Below are 22,530 nucleotides of genomic sequence, written 5' to 3' on the forward strand. Positions count from 1 at the left end.
TTATTCTGTAAATTCTGTGCTGTTGGACAAGGTTGATGAAATTAATGACCTTGGTGTGCTTTTGGACCGTACCCCCCAGCTTTTGTTCCGGTACTAAACGCATTGTTCAGCGGGCTATGCGCACACTCGGTTTCATCTGCAGGCTTTCGAGATAGTTCCGTGTACCTGACCATATGCTCGCCGCTTTTAGAATACACGTCGGTTGTTTGGAATGGTACCTGCAAATCGAACTGTGACAAGGTCGACAGAGTACAGCAAAAGTTTTCACGGATATTTGAATATTTCTTTCCTTGCCCAACTTCCTCTCTCGCTCCACAGGGAGTACCCCACAGACAATTTTTCTGTAAAAACTCCTTCACGACCATATTCTGTGCCCTCAGCTCATAGAGTACTTCCTACTGCGCATTCCGCGAAAGAACGTGAGAAAATTCAGACCGTTTCAAGTTTCTCCGCTTCTGCATTCCCACTCTCCTCTGGATAGAATGCAGAGGTTAATTTAGCTACTTTTGTCCTCATCTTGACATATTCCGAAACTCGCTCTTTTCATTTATATTGGATGTTCATAGCGTTTCATTCTAAACAGTATTTTATCACATATATAACTCCCACTTTCTAGCCTAAATATTGTATTTACTTTACATTTTAAATTTCTCCTGTTCAATGCTGTCTGTATATTTAACTGTTCTTAATCTGTTTCTTATTTATATGTTCACTTTAAAACTTTATTTTTGAACCTGACTGTTTCGCGTTCCTTTGTATTTCTTTATTGTATTTCCCTGCAATTCTAGCTTGTGCTTTAGGTACCACACATTTGTTGGACCTGGAATGATTGTTTATCTTCTGTGTATTTCTATATTACTATTCTATATTACTATAGTCAACGACTGTTCTTTATACTTTTTCTCTATCGTTTTTGTGATGTGCGCTACAAGACGTGCTACTCAGTGACTTCCTTTTCTCCGTGGCTCATTTTTTCTAAATTTCATTTCACGTCTTCTTTGTTTCTTCTTTTGTGTTCTGTGTGTGTAAAACTTGCGTGTGCATTTTTTTTTGTTCTTATTTGTGCTTCAGTGGAAAGACCATGAGGTTGTTCCTGGGCACATTAAATAAAACCTATTATTATTATTATTATTATTATTATTATTATTATTATTATTATTATTATTATTATTATTATTATTATTATTATTATTATTATTATTATTATTATTATTATTATTATTATTATTATCATTATTATTATTATTATTATTATTATTATTATTATTATTATTATTATTATTATTATTATCATCAATGACATACATTTCCTTGTAATAAAGCCATACAGGATATCCACAGAATTACCTTCAGGACATCGAAATCCCTTGGTAATCGCACGAAAATCCAAGTAGGGATGAGACTAAGGGTCTCTAAATGAGATATGTCTGGAATTTGGGATATCACTGGGTAAGGAAATTGAGTAATTTCTCTCAATGTTTACAGTTATTCTTCTACTACGGCGTTGTACGAATTGAGCCTCTTGGAAGCTAGCCCTTGAGAATTGAAGTCCCCGCCGTCATATTAGCATAACTTAAACCCGCGCACGTTTCAGACTCCTGTATCCAGTCGGTTTTAAAAGAACCAGAATCTCGCTCTGCGACCACCAAGGCTTCTCTCCGCATAAAAGCTCCATGAGCAGTGCGCACTACCAGCATATATCTCTGCAAGATAGTTGTTTGTTTGTTTGTTTGTTTGTTTGTTTGTTTGTTTATTTATTTATTTATTTGTTTGTTTGTTTTTTATTCATTGATTGATTGTGTTTATTTACTGGTGAATGTATTTACTTATTTATTTATTTGATACTTTAGGTGCCCACAAAACCAGTTTCCCTGAAAAGGTACCGACTATGGATTCGGGACCTGATAACTCGCATGCTTTCAAATTAGCGATAACATGACCTTTCGTCTTTTAGTCGCGGGATGCAGTGGACTAGCCATCACTGACTATAGCTCCAATGTTCGGAAAAGCATTAGCGATTTCCTTTGGGCTATCTATCCAGCGATCGATGACTTCATCCATCGCTTCTTTGAAACGCTCCCCTCCGAAAGGCTTTACCTTGAAAATTGGTCTTTAGTCAGTATTCATCCGCCGGTAAGAAGCGATGAATATAAAGTAGTCGAACCCACTGTCAAAGCCCATGTATTCAGGAAGGCGTCATATACATGTCGTTCATGTATATTGTATATACATGTATATAATGTATATTGTAGAGTCGGACACGACTGAACGACTGAACTGAACTGAACTGAATGTCCCTCTATCTGTTTATTTCATGTACCGCGCAGACACTCTTCACCTATGTTTCTCTTACTTCTCTAAGAATTTGCGGAGAGGTCCTTTTCTTTTCATGCTGAAATCACTAATGACACATGACACATGAAGGCGCAAGACAGCGCCTTCCTGATTGCAAGAGACAGCCAGCTCGATAGGGACTTGAACACAAAGAGGATGGCATGCACGGGCTATAGGCTCTATTCAAGGCCCGGTATTTAGATTATTTCAGACTTCCTCAGACTTTAATTTTATTGTTAAAAGATGGACTTGAGCCAGCAATTTCCAAAATTTTTGCGTTACTTCAGCCCATTAAAAAGGGCGCGCGATTATCAAACCGAATTGAATCAAATTTCACTTTTTAATGTGGTACACCGGGCTGCAAATCAATCTTCGAATTAATCTCCGTGGTTCAAAGAAGCGAAATGCACTGATTTCGATAAAGCTCTCTTGTCTAGGGAAGGTGCCCTGGCAATTTAAAGTTCTACTTCAGCTCGTCATGAGCGCAAGAGCATGAATTCATTTTGCATTTTTCGCAGCCGGAAAAAAATTTGAGCAGAACCTGTGCCTGCATGGCGGGCGAATTATAAGCAGAAAATAGCCTCCGAAGAAGCGGTGCTGTAACGCCAATGAGAATGGTCCTCTTGGTCACGTTACCGATGGAATTCTCCGATATGCAAGTAGAATTTCGGTTCGGGTCGGCGCTGTCCTTAAAATAAACTCCGACGTCCAAATTTGAGGCTAAATGCAACCAGCTTCATCGGTATCTGTGGCGGAGATCGGGTGTAGGGTTGGGGGGATGCTTTTCTGCACATTAAAAATACTGTATTTTGTGCTTTTTTTTTTATCGGTTGTTCATGTCGGTTCCAGCAAGTGGTAAGTTAGGAGACTCTTGTGGAAGCTTCGTCATGCGCGTACAGGAGGATTGCGCGGTCCCCTAGACAAAATAAAAAGCTCTTAGCTTCATGTCCTTGTGTAGGTGTGGGTCCCTCCACATTTCGCCTCGACGTTAGGACAAACTACCGGCGGTTTTAGTTTCATTTGTGTCTTATTCGTTAAGCAGTTTCGTAACGAAAAGGAGAATTTAACCCTCAGGCTCTTGTCATTTTTGCTTACCGGCCTTTTCAAGTTAAGCGCGGCGCGCACACATGGCCGAGAAAGAAAAAGAAAGTGACTCAGTGTCGACATCTATTGTTAAAAACTACTACCGCCTAGGAAGTAGCGTCATCTAGTGAGACCGCTATGAAACAAAACAATGGCTCGGAATTCAAGGGTCCTCAGTGTGGCGATCAACTTCTTCACCTACCTGTGAGGCCGTGGAAGTCTCGAAGCCAACCAAGTGCATCCTGGAGTATGTCTGTTTTAATTTTTGCTCAAACCCTGTAGCGGAATCGCTCCGCACAGTAGTGGGGCATCTGTGCGTCCGTACCGCTCTGTTGGGTTGGTTCTGAGACGTGTCGTTCGGCTTAGATTCCAAAAGCCCGGCCTTGATCAGGGCTGAGCTGAATATGAGTCGCGCGGAATATAATAGTTTATCTAGGAGATGTATTTAAATTTATGTTGCTTGTTTTATTATAATAATAATGATAATAATTAAGGTTACTCCTATGTATTTACTCGTAAGGCTTTCTCTCGCATGTCGTATACGAAACACTGAGGTTCGTTACCCAATTGGAGTTTGCCGTCTACAGCAGTGCCTAACATGTTTTGCGAAATCTTACCATGAACCCTTGAAATGCCGAGTGATCGGCTTCATGCCCTTTTTTCGCAGGCGACTTTCTCTTTATCTTCATGCAACACTGTAATATATAAGTAAATGAGTGAAATCGAAATACGCGCACGTTTTTATTTATTGTTTTTCTTTATTGTTTGAGGTGCACAGCAAACCTCAGTGATGTTATATGCCGATCGTAACTGTCGTAGGGATATTAAAGAAGACTGTCGGCACAATGTTAGATGGGACGGATTTCTTTTCTTCTTTTTTTTTTTTTTCGCAGTTTAGCATTGAAGCTCTAGAGTTCTCTTCACTGGGTTTATTGTAAGCGCCACACCACTTTCTCAATGAAACTCCGGAAGCGCCGGCGGGAGTAGCAGCTCAAAATTCTGAGAAGCGATGAATTTGGGACCCTGAATGGAGTGAAAGCGATGGGATCTTGATTATCAAAAGAAAGAAAGAACTCGATCGAACTAAGCGGAGTGAAAGGATCCGGAGTAAGTTTAATTGATGCAAGCCTTCACTCATTTCATCTGACTAAATGTCAGCGATGACGTCAAGCTACCAACCCTGAAGGGCTTCGTTTAATTAAATGTTTGCCAGACAGTGCGCGCGAGTTGACTTTCGCAGGCTTCGTATTCAAAAGAGTTGAAGTCGAGCCACGTGGGGCAAAGCAGCCCTGCAGAATCCGCAGTGATATGCGTGCATATATTTATTGCAGTACAGCGAAGCAGACTAATTCTAATACGAAGGCAATCAAAACCAGCGAAACTCAAACTTTTGAATAAAACCCAGCTTCGCATGTTATTTCTCTGTGATGTGTATGCGCAGTGCGCTGAGACGCGATGGGTCTTCTGTTTTGAATTCTGGAATGAAGAGGTCTCCAGGAACTTTTTCGCCCAGCAAACGAAAACAAAAAATAGAGGCATGTAAAACTGTTTGCCAAGCTTTTTTTGGGATCAAGTACATGTTGAATGCCGAAATTACATAATAATTTTGAAGATCATTTACGCCAGAACGATGAAAATGAATTCGCAAGTAAACAAAGCTGGAAAACCCGAATTGATCCTGGTTTGGATGCTTTCAGGTCCATGCTTTCTTTTTTTATTTTTTTATTTTAATTTCAGAACTAGACCTATTATGCACGAGATCTAATAAATATGCATTGGTGTAACCCCCATAATAATGTTAATTAACACGTCTATCTATGCATAACAGTCGCAGCCGTAACCTCAAATAATCCGAAAATGGCAGTTATATAGGAAGTGACATCGATCAAGGGTACTCGACGTCCTTGCCATGATCACGCCCCAAAGCCCTCTGGGTCGCTCGGGGGAGGAGACACTTCTAGGGCGAGATTGATTCACTTGTCGATGTGTCTTGTGCACTGATGTGACTTCTTAGCTGCCGTCAGCTAAACGTTCGCGACAAATAACGACACACTCACTCGTGTTAAACGTGTTTTTGTTTATTTTTTCGGTATAAATAAAAAATGGCGACAAAAAAGGAGACGGTCATTCAAGTAGAGGTAATGCATGTATACCATTGGCGCCCATCTGTTGCTCTTCTTTTTCTCGCCCTGTGACGCAGATTCAAACAAAAGAATGCAAGTTGCTTACGTACACGTGTAAAAAATAAACTTCAGACAGGAATTAGACAGTGAACATGAGCAGGAAATGATCAGTATGTCATAAATAGGGCAATAAGCACTCGAGACAAAAAAAAAAAAATAACAGAGGTAAACAAGGCACACACACGACATGTTGACGATAGGCAGCGCGCTGATATCATGTAATAGGTAGGTGCCTTTCTCGCATTACGGCATGATGAAGATGAATATTTCTTTTATCTTCTTTTTTTTTTTATGGCGAAATATACGTGGAGGTGATTGACAGCCTACGTGCGAGAAGAAGAGAAAATAAAAGGCGTTAAGTAGGAAATGGACGTCAAAGACACAGCGTTAGGTTGGAACGAGCTCCGTAGGAGCATTTTCGGTATGTACATTTTTTTTTTTCGTTCTTTCCTCTCATCACTACTGCCATAGGGCGACCCTTCGTGGCCGACCAACTTTTCTACCCGTTCCCATGCGCTCCTTATAAATTGTGTTCGACCCACTACGTTGATAGGCACAGAGCGACAAATCTAGCTGAAGGTAAGAGCCGCAAAGCTATCCCGCTATGCTCGATGCCAGGTAAGTTGAATGCACCACTGCAGGCCAGCTGCTGTAATGCTTCGATACTGAACGTTCATAAATTTCACGCAGCGAAGGAACCAATTAGTGCCTAATGTTAGAAACTTCAAGTTGAACATCACTAATATCTGTTCTCTATATGAGAGGCGCGGTGGGACCATTTAGTTCTACGTCAACGCAAGAGACATAAACGTCATTCCGTGGTGTTGAATACTGACCATTTTCATTGATGCAGTATTTTCTCAGTTAGTTGTACATTTTAGATTGGTAAAAGACTGAACGAACAGCGCGGTAACACCTATTTTCTTTAATCTTTTCTAACGAGCAAGCTGTCCTGTTATTGCCGAGTGGGGACGGAAGGAGGGTTCGTTGACTCTCGGTGTAAGGTGGAAGCCAAGCGTACCTGAAAACAGAGGACCTTTGAAGTGAAAGGTGGACAAGAATGAAGCCTATGCGCTTTGCTGTTCTACTTGACTTCTTACTCGCTTTATCCCCCGCCCCTCTCTTTGGGGTACATTCAGCGGGACCTCTAGAGCAATCCCTGTTTTCATTCCGCAAGAGACATTGATGGCTAAGCTCTGCGCGAGAGACATCTTGCCCAGGCTGCCACGCAAGTTGCTCTGTGCCTCTCAACGAGCGACGCGATTAGACCAGGCCTAGACTGTACTCGATTTACTGGGCGCGCTGCTTGTGGTTCTCGTTGATGTGCTGTAGCTGTCACTGTTGTTTGAGCCGTCACCGCTGACCCGGAGTGTCTGGCCCACGGTCCTCTGATCGAATGATGCCTTGGAGGATGTCTTGCTGCCACTGCTTCCGCTGTCACTTCCGTTGTCCGAGTAGCTTAACGATGTGTCACTGTACTTGCCATAAGATGGCGACGCCGTCTTGGTCCTGAAGTATGGAGCTGCCGCGCTCTTGTCTCCGTAGCTGGACGACCCCGATGTAGAACTGTAAGAGGTTGAATAAGAACTGTCCGTACTTGGGGAGGAGGTCTTTGTTGACACGTATTTGGCGTTTCCGGCGGCGTACGCCTTCAGTGCCTGTGCGAGGGCGGCTGATGCTGCCTGTGAGTTCTTGTACGACGTAGATGTGCTGGCATAGTTCGTAGCTGGCCGTTTCGGAGAGTAAGCCGATTGCGAAGAGCTTCCGTAAGCGGACGATGTGTACCTCTGGCCGTAAGAACCGTAGTTTGATTGAGAATTGTCGTACGCTACTGATGAACTCGGAAGCGCGGAAGATGAGCTGCTTCCGTATCCGTTTGAGTATGCACTTCCCGTTGTACTGTACTTCGCTGGCGAGCCGCTAGCATACACTGACGAATACCCAGACGACGGCTGGCTCGAAGTGTATGCCCTGGTAGGTGTCGTATAGCGCCCTGCGGAACTTCCATAGCTGGACGGACTGTAGGCTCCGCTAGATGAAGTGTATGATGACGGCTGAGAACTGCCGTAGCTTCCTGATGAAGACGTTGGGTAGTTTCCTGTTCCTACAAGACTGTAGGCCGGTCCATACTTATTCGAGCCTGATCCGTGATTTGTAACGGTTGTTTCATAGCCACTGGTAAGCCCGCTAAGATACGCCGACGGGGAAGAACTAACATATCCGCCCCCAGAGGACAGTGAAAACGTAGGAGCGGAATTACTGTAGCCAGAATTTGACTGAGGCGCGAAGAACGCTACGGTAGGGTCAGAGGAGGGTGCCGACGAGTACCGTGTTCCCGATGAGCTGCTCTGTCCATAACTCCCAGAAGTAGGCTGCCCTTGGTAGCTGGCGACGAAGGTGCTATACTGTTGGTCCGCCGATGAAGACTGCGTCTTCTGCCCACTCGTCCCCTGTGACTGCGAGTAGAGATCGGCAGCGGTAGGTGTGTAGCCCTGTGACTCTGTCCCTGATCCGTCACTCTGTTGACCCCTCGTCGCTCCGACTGGGATGGCGACAGGATTCTCGCCGTAATTAGTCAAGCTCACCGGCACTCCGAGCTGCGCCGTCATGATACCATTGTATACGCTTGAGCCTTCCGTCTTGTACCCGTAAGCACCGCTTGGCGACGGAGAAAGCTGAACAACCGAGTTCACTTGCTGCTGGAAGCTGTCCTGGTCTCCGACCGAAGAAGACCCAAACGACTCGCTCGTCTGCGGCTGGAACAGCGAAGACAGCCCAGGGAAGCTTCCCGGAGACCGGTCCGTGTCGATCTGGCTCTCTGAAAACTCCGTGGCTTGAGCAATGTGCGTCGGTGCGTGCTGGAGGACAGTTTCAGGGCCGAAGGTGAACCGTGGTCCTCCGGGCATCGGGAGGGTCTGGAACGTGGCATGTGCCGCGGCTGCCTGTAGTGGAGGCATTGGGATCTGATGAGCGAATATGGGCTGAGGCTGGTGTTGGTGATGTGGTTGAGACGGCCTTCCGAAGGAGAAGAAGCTCGGCCGCGGTGAGCTGGCTGAACCCCTGAGTCCGGACAGGAAGGACGGAGTCCTTAACCGGAAGAAGCCTTTTCCAGGAGGACGGCTTCCGCCATTGCCTCCAGAGGAGAAGAAGGGCTTCCGGAAGAATGACGGCTTCGGACTGGACTCGGCCGGAGCGTAAGGCATCACTGACGGCGTCATGTAAGGCGGCGCCAGGCCCTGCTGCAGGTAGAAGCTCTGGGCGGTAGCCATCCCAAACAGGAGCGTGCATATAACCTGTGAATACAGAACATTGAATAAAATGTTACAAGATTGTTCTATGCTATAACATTCGCATCACAATCAAATGACCTGGAGTGCATACACAGGGGGTCATCATTTTCTTATCATTGAAGTAGCAGTCGATTTCAAAAAAACAGGGCACTATATGCTCCATTCAAGAATCAGAAATCAGCGTTGCACAAGCAGTCTGTCCATTTTCGGCGTGAAACCTGTTATTGATGAATGTTGATAACTGCTTTCACTCAGAACCGGTACTGAGTAATGTGCAAAACTATTTTTCTATAATGCGCATTTGAATTTTAAAGAAGTATTTGCAAGAAGCAGCTGTGCATAAAAAGCCTGCTCTGTAAATCGCTAGACAACTTTTCCTGGCATAATTATTACGCCTACGAGTATAAACGTGCATACGCTTGCAATCTTGCGTGGCATTACTGTGAGCGTGTAGACAGCCGGCACGGAATAGGCGCGTTATCCTTAGTTGTTCCCACTATCCTGAGAGAACCCCTACATCGCAGAAGTAGCAGCGCCACACACGACATGTCTGTTGCGAGCACTAAAGTTCTCGAGTACTATCTAGGGTACAGGCCTTCGCCTTCCTTCGACTTGGAAAGGGAAAGCGCGCTGACGTTTCGACGCGTTTGCGCTTACCTCCAGCAGGGCGAGGCTTCGCGAGAACTCTACCCTATAGCGTAGCCGAACAGCACTCGCTCGCAACCTTTCACTCGTAACCTTTTTTGTGTTTTGAAGCTAGTGGGCGTTAATTTTGCGAAAGCAATAAATGACTTTTATGTGTTATCCTAGCTCTTCTCTTCCTTTAGTCCTACAAACATGGCACTCAGTCGTCAAGTGCTCGGTAGACCGCGCAATCAGGGGATAGGGTCGGCGGTTTTAACTGTCACGCCAACAGCCACAGAAAAGATGAATCGTTCTCTCTTTTTTTTTTTTTTTTTCGATGAACCAGATCTACTTAAACAGAAACGGAGAAAAACGGGCAAGTTTCTTATCTGCGTACGATGTAGCGTTATTCCAATTATTGCATGATATCATTTGCATGTACTATCGCAATAAAAAACTGTGGGGTTTTAAGCATGGCTTGAACCTGTGAGTGTTGCAGCGATAACATCTGTAACCCCGCCTTTTCAATCCACGGTCTTTTCATATTTCTTTTTTATATTTACATGTATAGTATATATTGGTTCACAAGAATGGGGAGGCGCACTATCTCCCATACTTGTGCTGTGGACACCTGAACCACCCCATAAGCGACTGGAGAAAGATGGGAGTGAAAGTGGGAAGAGAGTGCCGTAGTGAAGGCTGCGTAGTATTTTCGACCCCCTTGGGATCATTAAGAAATGTGTTTTGTAGTGGGGGGCTACGGAGTAATTTTGACCACCTGGGAATGTTTAACGTGAATCGATCGCACAGCGCACGGACGCCTTTACGTTTCGCCTACGTCGAAACGCAGCCTCCGGCGGTCGTGACCGACCCCGAGTATACTTAAATTGGTTCACAGGAAGGAAAAAGCACAGTGCTTGTTACTGTGGGCACTTGAACCACGCCGTAAAGAAAGTGAGGAAGGAGGGAGTGAAAGGGGAAAGACGGAGGAAGAGGAGCCGTAGTGGACGGCTTCGGAGTAATTTCGACCGCCTGGAGATTAACGTGCACTGATATCGCACAGCACGCGGACCCGAGTACTTATAATAATAAATAATAATAATTGGTTCACAGGAAGGGAAAGGCGCAGTATCTGTCACACTTGCTTTTTGGACACCTGAACCGCGCCGTCAGGGAAGGGAGGAAGGTGGGAGTGAAGGGGGAAAGAGAGAATGGGGAGCCGTAGTGGAGCGCTACGCAGTAATTTCGACCACCTGGGGATCTTTAACGTGCGCTGGCATCGCACAGCACATGGACGCCACTTCATTTCGCCTCCATCAAAACGCAGCCGCCGTGGTCGGGTTCGAACCCGGGAACTCCGGCACAGTAGTCGGGCGTCTTACCACTGCACCACCCCGGTGGGGCCCGAGTACTTTAAAAAATAAAAGTTAAATTGGTTCACAGGAAGGGAAAGGCGCAGTAACTGTCACACTTGCTCTGTGGACACCCGAACCGCGCCGTAAGGGAAGGGAGGAAGGTGGGAATGAAAGTGGAAAGAGAGAAAGAGGAGCCGTAGTGGAGGGCTTCGGAGTAATTTCGACCACCTGGGGATCTTTAACGTGCGCTGACATCGCACAGCACACGACGCCTCTACGTTTCGCCTCCATCGAAACGCAGCCGCCGTGGTCGGGTTCGAACCCGGGAACTCCGGCACTACTTTAGGTTTTGGGTTAAGGAAGGCGCAATATACTTTGTGTGGGCACCACTGAAAGGTGGGCATCCACACTTCATTACGTCAAGGTCACTTGAAGGTCAAATTTAGTGTCATGCGAAGACCGGCTCAGGCTAATGCAGTGGACACTTAGCTTCTATTTTAAATTAGTTTATAAGAAAGGAAAGGCGCAGTGTCTGTCAAGGTGACTTGAAAGTGAAAACCTCCGTGACGCTGACTGCTCAAAAAGCTGACGTAGTGAAGCTTTCGCTTCAGAAACAATGCAGCCCGCTCGGCGTCTACCCGCGCCGTTTGAATTTCTTTCGATCGCTCTTATACCCGGGTAGCCTAACAAAAACAATTCGTCCAATATCAGGATCTGCCCTTTACATTTCACTCCTTTAGATGTAGATATCTTGCTCTGACTGAGTTATATGTTGCAAAAGCATTCTTTCTACAATATTAGTCTAAGCTTTATATGTTAAATAATCCTTTAAAATTATTATTTTTTTTTTTTCATAAACAGAAAAGGGGCGTTTTACCAGCACAAACAGGTGAATCGCAAGCTTCCTTCACAAGAGCAAATGCGACAGTATTCATATCTTAAGTTCCCGCTTCGCCAGCGGAAAAGTAAAGCAGCTAAAATGCATGGGACCTACAAATTTTTCCACTTCTCTGTTACATCTTGAATTAATGATCCACGTCGGAATGGTAGACGCAGATAGTAAAGAAAAAAAAAAAATCGGCAGAACCCCTACGTATCTAGTCATTTCCTGTCTGCGTCTGCCTTTCATTCAACACCCAAGAATTTGGGAAACTAGCAACCACTCGCCCAGCTAGTTCCTAAACACTTCAGAGATCAGCGCAGTAGAAGGACATCCTTGCTTCCTCGTTGACGAGGTGAATGCTACTTTCGTTAACGTCATCTTCTGGTTTTTTATCTTCCGCCAAATTATTCATACAATACGTAATTGATATAATTAGCATTGTAGAACAAACAAAATAAACAATCCTCGAAACAGAGCAAGGTATGCTCCTCAAGCTGACGAAAACGGTACTCACGAATGGTTTGGTCCATTTTTATCGATACATCACAGGGTCTGGCTCATTTATTATTTAATATACAGCATACGTGCAGTATTTGTGGGCGTTACGTCACAGCTTTCGCTATCACCGTTTTTTTATTCTTTTAAAGAGGAAATATGGGCTTGTTATTATCACCGAGTTTTGGCTTAGTTTAGTTTTCTGGACTTGGCTTATGTCGGAAAATATTCTTCTTCCATAGTAAAGCTATCTCGAAACTAGCCGGTTTGCAAATGCCTGTTATCTGTTGAGTCATGTAAGCGCGTCTGTCGCTTCAATTAATAAACTCAGTGAGTGATTGTGTTGCGTAAATTAACTGCTCCTCTGTTTGACCCAAAAACAGATGCTTAGAAAGAAGCTTCTTCCTAACGTAAGCTCCGAATGCACAAGTAATAACATGGCGGACGGCGCAGAAAGCGTGCCAGGTGGCGGTAAATGCACAACGTGTCGACCACCATTGCAAGGAAATGACTCAAAATAAAGGCGCCATATGCTCCCACGAGGAAAGAAGGATCGCTATGGATACATTAGCCAGGCAAGCATGCCTCGTCGCATATGTATGGCTTGTGGAGGCACGATGCCCATGTTGTGGAATGAGGCGCGTTTATAGGCAGGATACTCGGCTTCAGACCGCTATTAATCTCTGCCGTCTTTAACGGAAAGCTGTTTCAGACGCAGCGAGCGTCGTGACATTAACCTCGTTGATGCTCGCAGCTTTCAGTAGGTTCCTCGGACACGCGCTGGCGCGCGGTTGTTTGTTAAGCAGCCGTTGCAGTCTTCTTGGACTGAATGGATTGCAATAAACAGGCTATCCCACTTCTGCTTCGCTTTGTGCATAGCCTCTGCGAATCACCCTTTCTGCTCACAAGACGAGGGTAAGGTCGCAAGCTCTTAATGACCGACGAAAGCAACACTGGAACACAAGGTTGGTCTGTACAATACAGGCTACCGGTGACGCGTTTGTGGAGCTTCAAGAAAACCGATTAAGAGGCTGTTTTTTATCATGAAATTCTCGCTGCTCGAAGTTTTAGGTGATTTCTGAAAGCGAATTTAAAAGAATGGAAGTTACGTTCTGACACGGCCGCTCGATGGAAGCGCTTCCATCGAGCGGCCGTGGTTCTAAGTAGGTTCTCTTCCAAATCCCTCTATCCATAAGGTTTAATTGTCCTAAGAACTCACCCGAGATCTGAGTGCAGCAAATGGTGCATCTTTGCACATCACATACATTCAAAAAGGAGAACGCGCTTTGAGAGATACTTAATGACTAAGCATAACAAGAGACTGGTTGCTCGTGGACAGGGTAACGTGCAGCAACGCAATTGGGTTCAGGATGCCATGAACAGAACACCAGGAATATATCAGCGAAAGAGAGAAAGCAGACGCGATGCGGAGAGACATCTTAAACACAATCAAAAGAGAATCCTTGAAATACCATGGTTGTAACCCTAATGTTATCCAAAGCTGCCACTAAGTTATGTGGGAAAGTTTCTCTAAACTATCGTTTAGGGATGACTTACGAAATCTTGACACACACGCTGCTCGGCTGTGTTGCGCGCAGCAGACGAGATGATTTACCGGTATTTGTACACATCGAGATTATTTCGTGCGTCTTTCCGTACAATACACCCAAAGAATGTAGAGTGCATAAAGGCGGCGCGTATAGTTTGATGTTGCTAAACCGGTTCAAACAAAAATATGAGCGAAATATGAGCGGTATGCTGATTCAAGGAAGCGATGCTGTACTACCTCCACAGCAGAGACGGAAAACAAATAAGCAGAAGACGCGGCATAAAATCACGCATCGATGCCGATGGAATTCTCCGCGCGTTGATGTACGCAATTCCTTTGTCTGCATGCATGCACAGAGGCACGCGCTTCTCTTCTCGTCAGTTGGCAGCTCCTCTCCCTGCCTTCGCAGGTTCGTCGGCGACGGCATCCGCATGATGAATACCAATGCGAGTGTTTCTCAAAACTAGAGCGGCTCGGTTTTTCTGCCCGTATACGCGAAAGAAGGGGGGGGGGGGGGGGGGGGGAGGCTTGTCATTTTGGATTGTCAGAAGGTTGCAAGCGGCGAGCTACCGGGGGAGCGCGCGTACGCGCAGTCGTCGTCAGCGCGAGGCCGCGCGAAACGAGTCGCGAGCGTCAACCGATGGCAAGGCATCGTTATCGCGCGCGCCCCCGAACAGGACGCGCTTCACGCAAGTTGCGGAGCTGCTCCGGAGGAAGCAAAAGAAAGAGCCTCCTCCACCTTCTTCGCGCGACAACGCAAACACAAAACTCGCGCAGCACCCGCGGCGCGTAGATTGCGCCCCACGATGTCTTGGAGGGCGCAGCGGAACGGCGCGCGCGCGCGACACGCCGTCTAGGGCAACGCTCCCAGACCTGAATTACCGATCCTCCGGGCGCCCCCGAGCAACGGGCCAACGGCGGCCGCGGGATTACGTATCTGGGGCCTCCGCTGCAGGGGAGGCAAGGAGGAGCCGATGGCGGCTCTTTCAAGATCAAGGCCCCTCGGGCGAGGCAAGTCGCGGCGGCGCTCTATCCCTGTGTTTACCCCATATCCGAAGGCATCCCACGTCGCTGACCCACATTCCGCGGCCGCCGAGAAGGCGGCAGCGACCTGTGGCGCTATGCCCTCGAAGCGCCTCCGTAATCCCGTGGAAGGAAGGACGCGATTTTTACGCGACGCGCAACGCCAACCGCCAAGTCGCTGAAAATGAAGGGGACCACCGCGTGGTTTCGCCGCGTGGAGCTGCTGCTTGTGCACCCCCTTTATTTCTTTCTCTCTGGGAACGTATTTTTATTTCCTGTCTCCTGTTTTTTTTTTTTTTTTTTTTTAGTTATTTCTCCACTCCCATAGTGCGTCTCCCCGGCGTCTCCGAATTCCAAAGAACGCGCGGAGCTATAGGGGCGGTAGAGAAATGCGCGATCTTCGCTGTCCCTCTTTGACTCCAAGCACGTCGCTTGTCTGCGGAGTCGTGAACGAGGCGAGCGATATACCGCTGTAGGTTGCGGTGAACCCCTGTAATCTGCTGGCCCTTTCACCTTGGCTCCGTAGAGTTGCCTTTTCTTTTTCTTTGTCTTCTTTTTTTTTTATTATTATTCCCGTTCCTCGGCACGTAGAGCGGGTGAACCAGTTCGATGTGAACTTACTTCAACCCGGAGCAAACTTCAGACGTAAAAAGACGGGGCCTTTTTTCCTGATTGTATTTTTCTGGCTATAAAGCCAAGGCTGCTGTGCACAGCTCGAGCAGCCAGCAAGGGATGTTTCGCGACAATCCCTATTTTAGTACTACGCGATCACGTAGCAAGAGGCGCAATGAAGCCAGGATACCTTGAAACGCAGAGTAATGTTAAACTCCTATAGAAATCAAAGCACTCTATGAAAGAAACATTTGGCCTCTGCATGCTTGAGAATGGTCTTTACTTCGAAATCACGCGCCATTGCTTCTTTCTTCTCTGCAATATGCGTAGATAAAAGCTTAATTAATTTTCCTTATTTAAAGCCCTATTCAATGCCCTACCAGTTTAAGGAGAATTCAGGAGTCTCTTGTATTGTCGGAGGGAATGAAGTCGCGACTATGCAGTTCGAACATCACCCCTAACATAAGCTACAGATGCAGTTTACTTCTAGTGACAACCAGTTCGGTTCTTATTGAGTCCCTTACGTTTCGCCTATACCTGTCATAACAGTCTTTTTTTTTTTTTTTTTTTCAGTGCCCAACCATTTGTTTCCTTGAACAAAAAGAAAAAAGTGCATGGTTGTTTTTTACTCCGAATTAGGGCCGCCCTTCTCATTACAAATACACATATTCCCGCATCGTGCTGCCCTCGCATTACTTTCCAATTCAAACATGGCGGACATGTCGGTCTCCCAGACAGTACTGCTCGGGCATGTTCCTAAAGATTCTCTAGGGAGACAGCCTTGCGTGACGGGCCAAAGTATGTGCAATGATCAACCGTGAGCACTATCGACATGTCACCACTCTGGAGCCAACCACAACAAAGGCGACAGTCCGAATCCCTGGAGGTGTCCTTACACACAAGAGTGGTTTGCGAATCTCGCCAGGGGTCCCTAACAGTGCCCTCTCTTAAGAAAACTATACTTTTTTTTTCTAATGACCAGCACTACAAGTGCATGCCCCAGAGACTGCAGCACACGCATGGTCCGGAAAAGAGGGTTCGTCTATTTTTGGCTCTCAAGTGGACAAGGCCCAAAACACCGAATAGAAACAAGGATTGACAATCTAGACAGCAGTCGCATAAATGTTTGCCTTACAGTGACGCTGTTTCGATACAGACCATTCATACAGGCCTGGACGCTTAGTGCGCTTGATATTTAATTTGAGTGCCGTTCACGTGCAGTTATTCGCAATAATAATTTTGATGGCTACGTCCAACTGTACTAAGGAATGTATACGCGCTAAAACGTAAAACGACTCATCTATCACCTCACATTGGTCACTAAATGGCCTATGAAAATTCCATTTCCCTTCACGAACACCAAGTAACTTCAAAAAGACAGTACATTACAAATGGCTCAAACAATTAAAGCGGAATCATCGTCTTGACAATGTTTACTTCCATGACATCGATGAGTTATAATCGTGTAACTAAATCATGTTAGTTTTTTACACTTTTGGGTAAAGTTGGATGTGGGTGAAAGTGAATCGGGTAATAATTTAACGTATGGTTACTGTGTACCTCTAACGTCTCAGCCCTGTTTCTTTTTTTTTTTTTCCTTGGATGTAGTAACCAGTAGTTTATTTGTTATACAGGGGGGGGGGGGGGGGGGGGGAAACGCGCCCAGAGCGCACCATTACTTCGCATCGGGAACAAAGACAGAAATTTACGACATTCCAGCTAAAACACAAAGTGTTTCCCCTAGGCTAAACTGCGCACAGCAAGTCACAAATACCACTGGTTACTTTTGACCATCTTCCTCCCCATCTCTCTCCTTCTCCCTCTTCTCCTTCTCTTTCAGTTTGACTACAACACGTAGAGTTGCAAACAAAGTTTGAACCCAGTCAGGCACCAAACCATTGATTTTCTGTTATTCTGAACTTAGCCTTTTACTTTCGTCCGAAAGGAACAGGAATCTGTTTCCCTGACCGCGTACCTGAGCCAATTACGTCACCCGATCTACGAAGCCCTTGGAAGATTAGGACGCACAGATATTACGTGGCCCACACTTGCCTTGAAACTGAATGTGCCAGAGGCATCGTAAGCAGCATATGAGAGCATATGACCCACCAAACAGGCTTGGTTCTGTGCATTTCATAGGCTTCGTGTCGTCTTTCCGTTTCGCAAGGGTGGAAAATTGGGCTAGTTGGTAACGGTGATCCATGACATAAGAGTGTCGTCTTCTTGCGCTACATTCTTATGTCATGGATTTTTCCGTTTCCGCGGTTCTGTCAGAATGTCCCAAGTTCTGTCCTAGTCTCCCGCCCAACTCCTCCAGCGTGTCAACCTCGACCGGTGTTCGACTGCGCGTTTCTGTCACCCATAGTTGTGTATTTGCTGCATTAGGTCAGGGAAGTAAAGATGAACAGTGTGCAGAGTGCACCCTGACTATCTGCACAACACCTCGAACCTCCTTTTAGTTTATCAGCCTTTAATTACTTTTAAAGAGGATGAAAATGTTGTTTCACTGATCGAGTGCCTGCGCCTTTTATTTGGTGATCGCAAAATGAAACTTATACCGAAATTGTTGTGAAGTAGTGTGATGATACATCACGTTTTCTGTCAGTAGAGAACACTTCGCCCAGAGCGTTAGCGCTTCCTTAATTTTGCTTTACGTTTGAAAAAAGAGCTCAGTTCACGACACTGGTGATCTCTGACAGCTTTCACACTCGGAGTGTTTTCACGAGAGTATTCGAGCGACTCTAAAAATCATTCGTCAGTAAAGCTACCATCATTTCAGCGGGTTTCGAAGTTTGACGGAATAGTTGCGCTGGCGTTGCTTCGAACGCTTTATTTTAAATAATCTCGTCTCATAGTTTCCTGGCTTTTTTTTTTTTTTTCATCTGGAAAGGATGCTTAAAGTTAACATTTTTGTTTGTTTTGTTTTCGGGCTGTCTTTTACAGGCGAGAGAACATCTCTCGAGGTGTTCTGGTGGTTCTCTAAGGAAATAAATATTATGTAGCCAAATCTGCGCTCTCCACTGAGCATGAACCGCGCCAAATACGAAGCTCTTCTTTCCAAGCATTTCAATGGCGCCCAAGAGAATGTAACGGTACTTTTCCGTTGTATAACAACAATATAATCTGTTCTTTTTGAAATAACATGTATTTACACTCCCCAGGGTTTCAATACCTCCAGTCGGGTCGGCAGTTGCAACTTAGCGGAATGTCGGGCATTGAAACGGCACCATCATTCGGTTTTGTTGCAAGAGGCTTCCGTCATGACGGGAAGCATGATTCCACGGGTGCAGAGAATAAAGCGAAAGCATTTCTCTTAATACTACCGAGCGAGGGGCTTGAACTCGCGATCTTTACTGGAACTCTAACCCCCGAGTATACTTGAACACACGACCTTTTTGAGTCCCGAACCTACGGCCTCCATCGGGGCGCGAACCCACGATTTATTGCTCCTGTAGATGACTGACAGCTCGTGCGGACACGTCTCTGACGACACGCTCTGCCGAGATATCCTATCCCATTCACGAGAAAAGATACGTTTTCGCCTTTATACTCTGACACCACATAGACAAAAAAGAGGCCGCACCACCGTTCACATCCTCTCCACTTGACACTAACCGCTGCGGTAGCCATTATGATGACGCCTCTCATTAAATGTCCCGGCGTTGCTATGTGGGCCAAATGCAGGACGCGGACTAATCTAGCAACGTCGAAATTTTCGAAACACGTGATTTTAAGAGTACCACGATGGTTGCTGTTACCACTTAAGATGAACAGCAATCCTGCCGCTTATCTTATTGCTCAGGATGCTTATACAACTTCCAAAAATGTTTTTATCTTTGAAATGCTTCCTGCGGTGGCTTAAGTAGTGAGTCTTCGAATAGTGTGTTTTTGTGCCAGCATTCTCGGCCGTAGCACGATGGAGTCGCGCAGTGAGTTTTCCCGGCCTCCTCTCCCACGCGGGGCCAGAGCAGGATTGGACGGCATCTGAGCGCTGTCCTCGGAAAATGGAACGGCGGCCAGTTGGCGCTTCTGGCCCCGGCACGAGATTCCCGTTCCAGTTTCGCGATCTCGCCTCGGGAACTGCTTACGCCGGCGGCGGCGTGTTACGTCGACTGCACGAGGAAAGCGTGGAGAGAGCGCGTTGTTGTCCATGCATGTGAGGCAGCAGCCACATGAAGGAGCCGCTCCCCTTTCGCATGCTTCGCTGAATGAGAGGAACCATGAGGGAGTTGGCCCGAACGCAACAAACAAATAAGTAAACAATATATTGCGTAAAATTAACAGCCGAGCTGAAAGCGGCCGGGACGTTGCATCCTAAGCTAAGTGGATGAGCACCAGGAATGCCGAAACGCTATACGAAATCTCGTGCGGAAGATTTAGTCGTTACCCGGGGCGATATCAGTACAACGCCGTAAGATGAGAAATCACGCCAGTTTTGTAGAATGGAGCTGGTGGCAGCTACGCACTCATGAGGAAAAATGAAGCCACGGCCCATTATGAAGTAAATATCGTGATCTCTGAAGGAGCTGCGTGCCCCACACTCGTGTGTAGCAGCACGTTTTGCAAATACCGATGCTTAGGTTTTCTTCTCTTCTTTTCCAAATTTTCCAGTTATCTTTTGCTAGAGTATAAGTACACAGGACTAGCACTCAGCCTGTTTGAGTTGTTCATGCGCCGAAAGACATCGCATGGATAGAGGCTACGCTGTTGTCATTTTAGTCACTATTGATCACCATCACGGTCGCTTCTTTAATAGTAGACACATCGGTCATCAGTCGTAATGACATCGCCGAATGTAAAATCTAACAATACAAAAATTCAACCGATTAACGCATCATTCACGGAGAGCAAAGTGAGCAAACGTTCAAAAAGGAACACAACCGTGCCTTGTTAGTCAGTAATGACTATGCGGGTTACTTTGGATTGAAATTAAAATGTAAGAATAGTGCTTGTATAGAAGCGTAGTCCTACTTTTGGGCCTTTGGAAAATGAACAACGGAATGAGCAGACCGTGCCACGGACAAACCTCCTGTCTGTGTTTGTGGCCCTTTCTCACGATATGCGACGGTTTCTTGTTCTCCTTCTGCACTCGCGTCCACCCTTTCTCGTCAGTGACAAAAATATCGTCATGTTGAAGACACTCCTGAGCATAGCCGCGTAGCCAGAATCCTTTGTGCGAACTACAAACCCCAGCCGCTTAAAAGTAATAGCTGCTGTTTTGAAATTCCTGGCTCCCCACAGACTTTATATACTTAACGGCTTTGACTCGAGTCCGCAGACAGACATAGCGCGGCAGTCTGCAATGGAGCATAGAAAGTTAAACTCCCGCGGATGACAAAACAACGTGCGGTCCGTTCGCGCCGCCCGTCCGCGCACGCCATCATTCGTCACCTGCTGCCTCGACCCCCATATACGCAAAGACCCTCGCGGCCGCTTCCTACAGAGGAGACTGCCCATTACGAGCTGTCCCTGGCACGCAAGTGCCATTGCCTTTCCCGATGTGGCGACGCGATGGGCGCGCAATGCTGCGCTCAGTGTACTGTCTACTCCTAGTTTGGAGTGTTGCGTCTCATACTCCTTCTCCTCCGCCTCGACGGCACGCGCTCATCTCGGTCGGTATCTCTTTAAGAAGGTCACACACACGGATGGCTCGGCGGATTCCGCATGGAACTGGGCTGCACACTAAATCTCCGCGGCAAACACTGCGTATACTACTACGGTCGGGCCGCGCGCTGACGGCCGACTGGGGGAGAGGGCCGCGCCTTCTTGAGTACCGACCTCCGCACCGCCACCCCGGAGAAGGTCGCTGCCCTTGGATCAACGCGACACTGGCTGCGGCGTCTCTTCGTGGGAACGCGGAAACAAAGATGCATTGTCCGCGGCGACAAAATGCGTCCCGACCTTTGGGACGACGGGTCGGGGCCTCACGCGGACGTCGTCGAGTCTGCGCACTTTCTTCCCTTCCTCGAGAGGTTCCTAGCAGATAGCGCTGCCCACTTGTGTTGCCGCCCAAACACTAAGACGCAAACTGGGTAAAGTTTAACTGGCCTTTTTGAGGGTGTTGCCCGGAGTGCCACTTGGTGAGCGATAGATTTATTCGCAAGCTCGCCCAGCGATTTCATTCTGCCAGGAAGTACTCGGCAAATACGGAGTATATTTGCATCGCTTGAATTGCCCAGCATTGGCTATTCAAAGTGCATTTCGATACACTTTTTCTTATTTATTTAGAGCAGAGATGCAGCTTGCTACAGCATCCCGGAACCAAGGTGTTGAAATAATACCGTCTACGGTATTACTAAACGCAGCTTCGAAGCAAGCGGCAAGGCTATGGTCGCTAGGCTGCGTTGGTTGCAAGGATAACCTGCGTGGAGAGAAAGTGCGCTACTCTGGATGATAAAAAGAAATCTTCGAGTTGTACAAGGTAAGGGAAAGCAGCCTGGTTACTTTTGGCGAGCCCGATACGTGGCCGATATCTTGATCTAGGCCAATTCAGCTTAAGAGAGTCAACGATAGCCGTCCTTTCAACGTCCCAATTTCATTCGCATTCTTTTCTCAAAAGGATCGTTTTTGCTGCCAGCGTCAGCTACCTACAGGCATTCGCAAAATCAGGCGAACAAAAATTCCTGATTCTCTCCGTATCCTGCACGCGCTCCGCAATGAATACCACGGCGGCGACTTTCCAGCTTTGACCACAGTGGCGCTGGAGACTGACGCAGGCAGCGACCGAATTCTTCTTAACACATGTTCCCTGCTCTCAATGGCCGTCTTTTGAAGTCGTCAGGAATAGTAGGCGTGTAACAACCGCGCGTGATTCTTGCTCAACGGCGTCTCCGGCAAACGCGGTGCTAATCCACAGACGGGCTCACGCGGCGGAGATTGCGCCATTCCCCCGACAAAGAGAGTCGTGGGCGCTGCTGGGTGAAGAAGGCTCAGTCACGGTTCGTAAAGCGCAAGGACCCCCGCTCGTTTAGGAGAAAGACCGTAAGCCAGTTTCATATTCCCCACCATCCAACTGTCGCTTCATTCATGGCGGACCATTAAGAGTCCTGAAAAGACGCCGCCACGACCGCAGCGGCAAGCGCGAAAGAGAATGACAACG

General features: G+C 46.7%; 1 protein-coding gene across 1 annotated transcript; it reads right to left on the bottom strand.

Annotated features, from left to right (window-relative positions):
• Positions 1-6,852: 6,852 nt before the first annotated feature.
• Positions 6,853-8,869, bottom strand: LOC146190833 (uncharacterized). Its single transcript, XM_084599853.1, has one exon. The coding sequence runs from the start codon at positions 8,867-8,869 to the stop codon at positions 6,875-6,877; it is 1,995 nt and encodes a 664-aa protein (XP_084455979.1). The 3' UTR covers positions 6,853-6,874.
• Between the last annotated feature and the right edge of the window lie 13,661 nt (positions 8,870-22,530).

The sequence above is a fragment of the Amblyomma maculatum genome, chromosome 4 (genome assembly GCF_055883805.1).
Source record: "Amblyomma maculatum isolate TAMU_Amacu chromosome 4, ASM5588380v1, whole genome shotgun sequence".
In the NCBI taxonomy this organism is placed as follows: domain Eukaryota; kingdom Metazoa; phylum Arthropoda; class Arachnida; order Ixodida; family Ixodidae; genus Amblyomma; species Amblyomma maculatum.